Source organism: Vitis riparia, chromosome 2 (genome assembly GCF_004353265.1).
Source record: "Vitis riparia cultivar Riparia Gloire de Montpellier isolate 1030 chromosome 2, EGFV_Vit.rip_1.0, whole genome shotgun sequence".
Taxonomy (NCBI): domain Eukaryota; kingdom Viridiplantae; phylum Streptophyta; class Magnoliopsida; order Vitales; family Vitaceae; genus Vitis; species Vitis riparia.
Genome location: NC_048432.1, coordinates 17,571,781 through 17,582,623, shown reverse-complemented (window position 1 = coordinate 17,582,623; position 10,843 = coordinate 17,571,781). Strand labels below are relative to the sequence as shown.

At 35.7% G+C, this 10,843-nt stretch overlaps 2 protein-coding genes across 4 annotated transcripts; both read left to right on the top strand.

The window, feature by feature from the left end:
• The first annotated feature begins 2,803 nt into the window (after positions 1–2,803).
• Positions 2,804–3,643, top strand: LOC117905511. The gene has a single exon (XM_034818424.1). The coding sequence runs from the start codon at positions 3,006–3,008 to the stop codon at positions 3,543–3,545; it is 540 nt and encodes a 179-aa protein (XP_034674315.1). The 5' UTR covers positions 2,804–3,005; the 3' UTR covers positions 3,546–3,643.
• A 115-nt stretch (positions 3,644–3,758) lies between these two features.
• LOC117905494 (embryogenesis-associated protein EMB8) lies at positions 3,759–9,731 on the top strand. 3 transcript variants are annotated; one of them, XM_034818406.1, is made up of 8 exons: positions 3,814–4,262; positions 4,833–4,961; positions 5,105–5,236; positions 7,390–7,532; positions 7,639–7,736; positions 7,822–7,916; positions 9,013–9,066; positions 9,304–9,731. In XM_034818406.1, exons 1-8 carry the CDS (start codon positions 3,858–3,860, stop codon positions 9,520–9,522), a joined length of 1,275 nt encoding a protein of 424 aa, XP_034674297.1. In that variant the 5' UTR covers positions 3,814–3,857; the 3' UTR covers positions 9,523–9,731. The 3 variants fall into 3 exon arrangements, with proteins under 3 accessions (XP_034674310.1, XP_034674305.1, XP_034674297.1); XM_034818419.1 differs by lacking the exons at positions 9,013–9,066; positions 9,304–9,731 and adding an exon at positions 8,884–8,981 and having other exon boundaries at positions 3,759–4,262; XM_034818414.1 differs by lacking the exons at positions 9,013–9,066; positions 9,304–9,731 and adding an exon at positions 8,863–8,981 and having other exon boundaries at positions 3,759–4,262.
• Positions 9,732–10,843: the final 1,112 nt, after the last annotated feature.

Below are 10,843 nucleotides of genomic sequence, written 5' to 3'. Positions count from 1 at the left end.
TTTTTTCTTTTACTTCGTTAAATTCTGTGGCCTTCCTTTCATTTCGTGTCTACCAAATCCCTTCCAAACATCTACCAAATCCCTGGTCTCTTTGGATTGATTAGGTACATATTTGTGAAAAATGGGTCAATGGAAATTGACCCAAATGTAGTAGCAATTTGGAAATAGTTTGCACTTTTTCAAGGAAAAAAAATAGGAGAAAAATAAAATAAAAAAGGACCCAATCTCAAAAGATTCCAAGTAATGTATATGCCCCATAAAGAGAGTGGCCACGGATCCCACTATTGTCCGAGCCACCTGTGTGGCTCATTGAGGGTGATGATGATGCATTATATGGAGTGGTCTCGGATCAGGAGGCCCTCAGCACCCAAGGGGTCCCATTAGTAAGCATGGATTTGGCATACACTTTGTGTGAGAATTGAGATACTCCCAATATCAAATCGGAAGGTACATCACCAACTTGTCCAAATCCATATTCCAAATGCACCATTGCTGACCATTTCTTCAATCAACAGTGGTTATGAAAAGATGGGTATTGCTTTAAAACCATGGGTTTATAGCCAAGATAGTGGGGCATTGGTTTTGTAGGCAAAATGGTGGGCTAATGAAAGGAACAAGTGATGAAATATTCTTCGTACAAGGTATTAGTATGTTAATGGGAGTCATAAAAGATATGTCATAAATACGGTAACAAACTAACAATCATTTTATTCATAAGCTTAAAGTTGTCTTTGATTAGTACGAAGTTTAAGAGGAAGTAAAAAAAAATTGTAATTTTTCTTTCCTATTTAGATGTCCATAGAAAATTTGAAAAATAAAATAAAGTAAATTATTTAAAAATACCGTCTTTCCCAAGCTTTCTAATTATTCAAAATTTCATTATCATAAATTTTGGCAATTATAGAAGTTTAAAATGTGAATGCATGAATTTAGAAATAATAAATAAAACATTCTTTTACCTTACTTTGGTGTCATAAGTTCAACAAGCTCACATGTGTGTCTTGTCTTTCTACTCTTATGCTAAAAGATCAAAATTATTAAGAGACAAAGAGAAAATATACGAAGGCTATCTTCCAAACCACCCAAAAAAGTATTAAAACCATGATGTACTTTCATCCATTTGTGGGCATAATAATAAATTATGGTATTTCATCAACTTTTGTAACTTTACAAAATTATTGGTGAATTTCATCAATTACAATATCACAATTTATTTTTGAATTTATAACTTGGTAATTTCACAATTCATTGATGGCTTTACAATTTTTGTTTATAACCTTACTATCCTTTGTTAAGAGTTTGCGACTTTTTAATTTCACATTTTATTATAATATTTTAATTTTTTGAGTAAATGCTTATGATTAATTAACTTATTGGTACGTTATGAATTTTTCATATTTCAATAAGTTAATCATCTTTTTCTCAATAATTTAAGGTGAGAATATGTGACAGGAGACCTTATTCATAAAAAAATTATAAATAGTACCTCATTATTCATAAGCTCTATCATCAAAATGATTTTGATACAGTATAATTTAAGGATAAATATCATCAATTATGACATATATAATTTGTAACGATGAAATGCATGAGAAATTTATTGCCTATTAGCTTTAAATAGTATGCAATTATCTTATAATAATCCCATGGAACTCCTAATGACTAGTTAATGTTAATCCCTCGATCAATCGATTGAATTGAAATTATTTCTAATGACTAGTTCCCGCTTCAAATTATTACGAAGTTCTTGAAAAATTCATTTATGAGGCTAGCTATTTCTATAAATTTTTTATACTTTACATGAAAGAGTTTTTATTAAAAAAAATTAGTGCATCTACCCTTAAATTTGCATATTTTGTTAGTGCATCATTGAACCTAGTACCTCTATTGCATTTGAGGTTCATTTTGAAGTAGGAGAAGTAAAATATAAGGGACTTACTCTTTGTATCTTGTAGGGGGATTTGTTTAAACCTTTAGAGATCACTTAAGGTATCGTAAAGGTCCATTAATTCAATCCAAGTCATATGAATCTAAAGACTTTTGTGGAAAAAAATATTGGACGGGTGAAATAAGGCTAAAGCTTGAAAAAAAAAAACTTAAAAGTAATAATGATAGGCAATTATCAAATTTCAATAAAAATTTCATTTGCATTCATTTCATTTCTTCTCTATTTATTTTTATGCATTAATTTTATCGAGACCCCTTAAGATTGTCACCCATCGATTGATATCCATATAAATATATCTTATATATAAATTTTATTTTTTTAAAAAAATATTAATTAATTGATGAAATTTAAAATGAATGTATTTACACAACCTTTACTTATTATATCACATATATATAAAACTCAAGCTTCTATGAGCCGGAAAAAAAGAAAAAAAAAAGTATCATCCACAAATCATGAATTTATAGGCACGATGGTGGGATTTTGAAAGGAACAAGTGATGAAATATTCTTGATAGATCTTGTGGGGCAAGAAGAGTTGAAAAAAAAATGAACAGCAACCATTTTAGATCCTCATAATATGATCCAAAGACACTGATCCAGAACCCTTTCCCTTTTACATGATGGCTTCTACTTTTCTTGAGAAGCTTTTGTTTTTCTCATTATTCCCTCCACTGCAGTTGCCAAAAAAGGACGATTTGGAAATAGGAGGAAATGATTGCATTCAAGAAATCCCATCAAAGTATCACCAAACCAGTGGAATATATAAAAGATAAATCACCCATTTAGTCAAAGTAAGTGGACTACTCTGTGATGGAAATATTTTCATGAACTGGGATTTTTCCCGAGAAAAAGAGGAGAGAAAAAAATTCAAAGTGGTTTTCGGTCTTCCCTTTGTTGCCTCATCAAAGACTTCCATCTTAAAGAAAACAATGTAGGTTAGCTCTCCACCCACGAGATGGCAGTTATGGCAGTAGGTAAACAACCCTTTCACCCCAGCCATTTTCAGCTCAACCTCCATCGAACTACCTTCCTTCGATCGTTTTCCCCTCAGGTATATGAACCCGACACCATCATTGGCAGTCATCAACACTTCCAGCATCATAATTCATTTTGTCTCCTACCCCAAGATGGCCAGCACTATCAGATCGCAGGAGGACCAGCGCGCAGGAGCAGAGATTGTGTACGGCTCTGAAGCGTGCTTCAACCACTCCATATCACTCCTGGAGGAGCTGGGATTCCCCAAGGGCGTTCTCCCCCTGCAAGACCTAGTAGAGTGTGGCCGAGTGCGAGAAACTGGGTTCGTGTGGATGAAACAGAAGGCGCCGTACGAGCACTTCTTCACTGGGACCAACACCCGGGTGAGCTACTCCATGGAAGTGACTGCGTACGTGGAGAAGTTCAAAATGAAGAAGATGACAGGCATCAAGAGCAAGCAGGTTTTCTTGTGGGTCCCGATAACGGAGATGAGCATTGACGATCCTGCGTCTCAGAAAATTCACTTCAAGACTCCGGTGGGAATCGGGAAGGCCTTTCCCCTCGTGTCATTCATGACGGAAGAAGAGAAACAGAAATATCTGGAGGAAGCTCGGAAATAATTAAAACTTCATGTCAATTATTGCCATGGTTTCATCGTGTGTCTGTTGATTGTCTCTGTACTGAGTTTGCTTCTATAAAATTATCAAATTGGGAATAATATTCTTTATTGAAGATTTTAATGCAAAATTGGGAGGATAATTCAATGAAATTATGAAAAATGAATTCGGTGGAAGTGTCGAGCAATTTCATGCGATCTCCAGCGCTATAAATAATTTTCACGTGTCAAATTCAGGGCCACGTAGACGGATTCTTTTTGCTTTTCTTATCGCCCACCCATTGGATCGGATGATCCGTGGGCCACAAAAATAGCAATGGCGAGACCCGCCTGGGGCTGTGTAACGCCACCGCTAAGCATCTTCAGCCCCCGCTCAGGTCTGTACACTGAGCGCGTACGAACGCAGAAAATCCACTTCAGCGTCGCTGCGATGCTTGATGGTGGTCAACGGCGGTACGATCCGTCGCTGGAGGTGCTTGGAGGAGGTCTGGATTCGTACCTCCCGGCATTCAAAACCCTGAACCGTCCGTATGACGCGTTTCCTGTGGTTGGATGGAATCGGCACGTGGAGACGATCTTCGCATCGTTTTTCCGGTCGGTTCCTGACGTCAGATTGCGGCGGGAGTGTCTGAGGACGAAGGACGACGGCGCTGTCGCTCTCGATTGGGTTTCCGGTGACGACCGTCGGCTTGGAGCCGACTCCCCGGTTCTCATTCTACTGGTAATTTCTTGTTTTTCAGTAATGTACTTCATGCTGCTTCATGTATGAGTATTTGTGCTCTGTTTGGTTGTCGAGAAACTGTAGAAAGGACACTTGGAATCTTACCCTTGCCACTTCAATTCAAACCTATTTTAAGATTCTAAGCTTTGCCGTTTCTTTTTCATATTCCTTATCAAGTATTAAACTTTGCCTTGCCTGTAATGTTTGTTTAGAAGGAAAAGGTTTCAGACTTAGGGCTTATACTTGTTAAATTCTTGATGATCTGTTTGTTTGTTTAGAAGGAAAAGGTTTCAGACTTAGGGCTTATAATTGTTAAATTCTTGGTGATCTGCTTGGCTGCTGACAAAATGGCAAAAGGCAGCAGAAGAAAAGAAATTAGAACTTTGAATCGATATTTTCCCCATTTTTAACGCTACTGTTTGGCTTAGATGTGTTAGGGAAAGAATATGATTCAGAATTTTCTTAGCAATCAAATTAAGGGGACTGCATGGGGTTTATGTGGGAGAATTTTGATTTTTTTAATTCCTTATTATCATTAGTGAAAGTGGTGCTTATAGTGGATGGTTGCAGCCAGGTCTAACAGGAGGGAGTGAAGACAGTTATGTGAGGCATATGCTGGTCAGAGCAAGAAGCAATGGAATGCGAGTAGTTGTGTTCAATAGCCGTGGCTGTGCAGATAGCCCCGTGACCACGGCTCAGGTAGCATCATAACATGAACTTTATATAGATCATAGATGTGATTTTTGGTGGAATAATGAAATACATTTTAAAGTTCTATAATACATTAAAATACTGCATTCTTATGTGTACTAATTTATTTGATAACTCTTGCTGGAATGCAGCTCTATTCAGCTTCATTTACAGAAGATTTGCGTCAAGTAGTGGCACATGTTTCAAATCGCTACCCAAATGCAAATTTATATGCTGTTGGTTGGTCTCTTGGGGCTAATATTCTTGTTCGGTATTTGGGCCAGGTAGGATGATGAATTGCTTTGCTGTCATTTTTTCTGTCTTCTGGTTGGTTTATTGGTGTTTATATCATTTTTCCTTGAGCAGCTGTTTGCATTGCTTTTAAACCTTCTAACCTCACTCCTTTGGGTAACTTTGACTGCATCAGGAATGTTAACTTCTTCTGAATTGCTTCTTAAATTTGCATAAGAATAGTGGACCTAGTAGCAATACTGAGCTTGGTCAGGGCCTGTAACTTCTTGTACTGGCACAGGCATTTAGATTGTTACTATATTCATGGTTTTCATTTTTTATTTTTTTTTTATTTTGAATTACTTTTTTTCTTATTGGTGATATCTAATAAAGTTTGACTAGGTTTTGCAATCTCAAATTTCTTGAGGGATTAATAAGTTGGAAAAATTCAAGGCAGACCGAACTTTTGTATCATACTGAATTATATGCGACTGGGTCAACCTATTTTGTTCATACCAGTCTAAGTCAAAGCTTTTCTATCATGAAATATATGTGACAGGGTCAAACTGTTTTTTTTCTACCAGTCTTAAGTCAATCCATTAGATATGTCATTCTGTACATATTTTGTTCACATCACCCCTAAGCCAACCCATCAGTTACACCTGATATCAGGGTCACCTTTTTTATTCACACCAGCCTAAGCCAATCCATTAAATATGTCTTCTTTTTTTTTTCTCTCTTCTTTAATTATTTACTTAGTAGATTTGTATACATTTAACATGATAATCAAGTTGGTCTGGATTCAGTTGAGGTTTGCTTGATCCAATCAATATTGGGTTGGGTGGTAATGAGTAGTTCAGTCATGAATGCTTTGACAGTTGCCTCCTTCATGCATAATGTAAAATTAGAAGGGGACACAACTAGAAGTTCAGAATGTTTTAGGGGAGCTCAAAGCGCAATGAAACCGAGGATGTTGAGATGGATAAGTGATAACATTAGAAAGGTTAAAGATGAAATAAATGCATTTGGGATAAGCTGAAGGGAGTTTCAACCGAGATAGAATGATGGAGAAAAGTGGTTTGGACATCTTCAACATAAGGTTGCGGACTGTAACAAAGAGTGATTTATTTAAGTTCAAAGATTTTCCAGGCAGAAGAAAAAGGCCCAAAGATATGCGGGTTGAGTTGGTGAGGACATGATGGCACATAATTTAGACACAGCATGTAGCTCCAGATAGAGCTAAATAGTGCCAATATATATATATATATATATATATGTATATACATGGTTGATCCCAGGTGTTTGGATTTAAGGTCCATCAACTCTAGTTTTAGAAAAAGTTTCCATTTTGTTTTTCTTCATACAAATCCTTGATGTAATCTAATCAGAAGCATATTATTTTAGAAGGTTCTAGCATCTTTGATCCAGAGAGAAAGGTCATGTTACTTTCTTAATTTAGACTTGGAAGTTGTAGTTGCATTCCTATTTGAGCTTGTTTATTCCTTGGCCTACTCATTCTGCATGATTCTAACTCTTCTACATTTGTCTTCTAACTATCTTCATACTAATGCGACTCTTTAAGGCAAGTGACACCCTGATGCTATGGTGCTAAGTGAGGTTCAGCTGTTTTTTGGTTTTCCAGTTCCAAGTTTAATTTAATTTTATTTGAACCCATTACAGTCCTGGAATCTGGCAATATCTTCTCTTGAATACTACCAATCTATCATTTTTCAAGACAGGCTCTTTCAAACCTTATTCCTTTCATAAATCACATTCCATTATAGCTCTATATTCTCCAATCAAAAAAAATTATAGCTCTATATTCATTTTAAGTTTAAATCAATATATCCTGTATTATTCAAGTTGAAGGCTTTGCTATGATGAGGGGAAAGCCAAAAATGAACAAGATGACCCCAGAAGAGTTAAATTTGAAATGGTTGGAGTGAAGCGAAGGTGGCTTTAAATGGTCGCATTAATGAGATGAGTTGAGTTCAGAACACTTAGGCGATCTGTGGATTGCAGACTGCTTCTGCAACCTTCATTGTCCTACCAAATTGAACTATTTAAGAGCATTTATCATATTTTCATGCTTCAGTTTTAAATAGCCAATTTTGTGGGATGAGTTCTGTGTGTGTGTGTGTGTGTCTTCTCTCTTTATTACACTACTGTTTCTAATAATTCATATTTCCATTGTGTGCTCTTGCAGGAATCCAATGCTTGTCCTCTGTCTGGTGCTGTGTCTTTGTGTAATCCTTTCAATTTGGTTATAGCAGATGAGGACTTCCGTAAAGGTTTTAACATTGTTTATGACAAAACTCTTGCAAATGCTCTCCGCAAAATTTTCAAGAAGTAATCCTGTGATTATTTCATTCTTCCTCTGCCTTTTTCTTTCTTTCCAACTTGGGTTTGATATCGTATTTGTGGACTAATTCACATGAACCTCTTGGCTTTGCAGGCATATACTCCTTTTTGAAGACATAGGAGGTGAATTTAATATTCCATTGGCTGCCAATGCCAAATCTGTTAGGGAGTTTGATGATGGATTAACTCGAGGTATATATCGCTTTTCTACTTAGAATTGAGACTTTTTCTGTATAACATCATGGCCCACTGCTTACTGCTTCTTAACACCTTGCAGTTTCATTTGGATTCAAGTCAGTGGATGACTACTACTCTAATTCAAGTAGTTCAGATTCCATAAAACATGTGTGCACACCTTTGCTTTGCATCCAGGTAATATTTCTGTACCATTTATCATATGACATGAACAACTTAAATATTTAAACCTTAACATCATTGTTGAACTGCAATGGCATTTGTTGCATCCTAAGTCTGTGAGCCTGTTTTGAGATACACTTGAATTCTATCAGTACAATTGAGTTATAATAGTAATGCCATAGTGGATGGGAGTGCCTCCAGGCTGGTGCTTCCCAAATCTTTTGAAGAAAAAAACTGTTCTGTTAAATACAAAAGTGTAGGTTACTAGGGTATAGATAGTATGCCATTTTTGTTTCTAGTTGTTACTCAATCCTGTAAATATTCCACATAAGAAGTGTGAAATAATAAGACGTCCTTGTTTTTTACGGCTTAAGTCTGGCACTTAGAGATATGTTTGTTGGTGAAACACATCAAAATCAAACAAATAAAAACACATATACCTGATTAACCATGCCAATACAGCTGTTAATGGTAGTGCTTTTGGTTCTAATTACATGTGGCATTTGGTTTCGCATTCCCCATTAAATATTGAAGGCCTGAGATTGAAGTTAATTTCATTTTAGCATGCCAAGAGTCATTTCTTCAGTTATAGTAAAGCATGCTCAAAATATCAATCATCTTTCCTCTTCTATCATTCCCTTTTTTAACTGCCTTTGAGTTGAGAATATCTGACCTTGTCTCACATGTAAAATCGTTAGCTTGCTCTGCACATATTTGGAACATCTTACTAAGCTTTTCCACTGACTAACAAGGAGGCACTGTCTATTGAAATTACGGATATTACACACGAGTGCAACAGCATGTACCACAAACCTTGTGTTGTAGCATCTTCTATTTAGACAGTCAAATGGGATGTAATGAAGTTTGCCCACATGTGGCGGTACAACCTGAGTGGTCTCATTTATTCATGTCCCATTTCACGTAGTCCTAGTTTTTCTAGCTGGCTAATGGTTATGTGCAGCAACTGTTGATAATCAAGCAGGACCCACGTGCATCTCTTTCCCATTTATACCTTCAAATACCTGGAATTTCATGTAAAGAAAAGTTTGGCTAGTGACTGGGTTACTTATTTCTTTGAGTTTCAAAGAATTATGTTCTCCATGCCTTGCAGGCTGCAAATGATCCAATTGCTCCATCCAGGGGAATTCCTCGTGAAGACATCAAGGTATAGAAAGTTCCTTCTAGTTTTTAATTCTGTATGATCATGGTGATCTCTTACACAATTTTTTGTCTCTTCTCGTCTCTTTTCTTGGGTAGCTGCTTTTTGTGTCTTTGCTAATTACATTAAACTCACAATACTTTTAGCGTTGATCTTCCTATTGGAAAATATCTTTTTAACTCAGAATCTCTCATTGATCTTGGTGCAAGAAAGAATGTGCTTAAATCTTTTGTGTCATCTCAGGAAAACCCGAACTGTTTGTTGATAGTTACACCTAAAGGCGGCCACCTAGGGTGGGTTGCAGGGCCTGAAGCTCCCCGTGGAGCTCCTTGGACTGATCCTGTAGTGATGGACTTCCTCGAGCATCTGGAGAGAGGAAGATCCGAAGTTATTGCATCTTCTAGTGAATCAGATACAGTCCAGCTCTGTACAGAAGGCTTGCGCCACCTGAAGTGTGGGTAACAAATCCATTGCTACATTCCATATTGTTGCATTCATATATATTTGTTTCTTGGAAGATCAATTTTTTTAAGGCATCAAAGTTGGATATAACAAGATGACGTCAAACAATCCTTTTTTACCCTGAAACTGCCATTGTTGTGTAGCTGTGAACTTCATTATATTATAAGGAAACCTTCAAACTGTTAACGAGAGTTTAGCTGTGAGCTTCATGATCAGGTGCTAATTGTGTTTGATACTAATTTTATTTAAAGTGCTTTTAATAAAAATATTTTTTAAAGATGGTTTTAGGAAAATTACTTATCAAGAATCTCTTTCACAAGCATTACAAGTATTTTTTTTATATTTGAAAAATAAATAAAAAATATTTTCAAATGTTTTAGAGTATGTACAATGATTTGAAAAAGTGTTTATAATATTTTTAATACTTCAAATTTTTTATTTTTTAAATATTAAATATGTTATAAACACTTTTTATAATCACTGTTAAATATATTTTTATTCTTTTTAAAAGTGTTTTTTTATGTTAGAAGTGTGGTAGAAGTACTTTTAAACATATTATAAAATTAGAAATTATAATTTTCAAAAGATAATATTAATATTATAAATTTTTATTTAAAAAAAATCATTAAATATGAAATACTTTCCTATGGAAGTTAAGATGAAACTTATAAAAGTGACATTTTTTCATAGTAATCTAAAATTTGAAAATTATAAACTCTTTTCACAAAATAAGTATAAATTTTTTTATTCAACTTAAAAAATAATTTTTAGATTTTTGAAAGCTGTTCAAGCACTTCTAAAAAGCGAAGGGAAATTTAACTAAAAACATCATCTACTAATACCCGTCATATGTTTGACGATATGGACTTATTCCGGTAAGCATTCCAAAAGGCCAAAACACTATCCAATGGTGTAGGTGACGTGGGGTGGATTGTACTGACACGTCACGAGTAGTGACTTGGGTGGTGGATGAGATGAAGACAAAAGGTCTACGTCAATGGGTGCATCTGGAACATATTTTTCCACGTTAATGCCACGTGTTGCAATTGTTTTTAATGGACTAGGGAGGGATCAGAAGGTGGAGGGCCCAATATGTCTTAAAATACTACCAAATAAGGCCTGTAGATAGACCCGTGGGACCTATTCATCACTTGATCTGTCAGTGACACCACCCTTTCTCCCAATCTTGCCAGGGAGCACTGTCATAATGCACGTGTACCTTTTTGGGAGATGATAAGAACGAGAGGCTAGCCGCACACATCATAAGGTACACTAATGCGTTATTCTAGTTTGAAAAGGGACATCGATTATATTAATATTG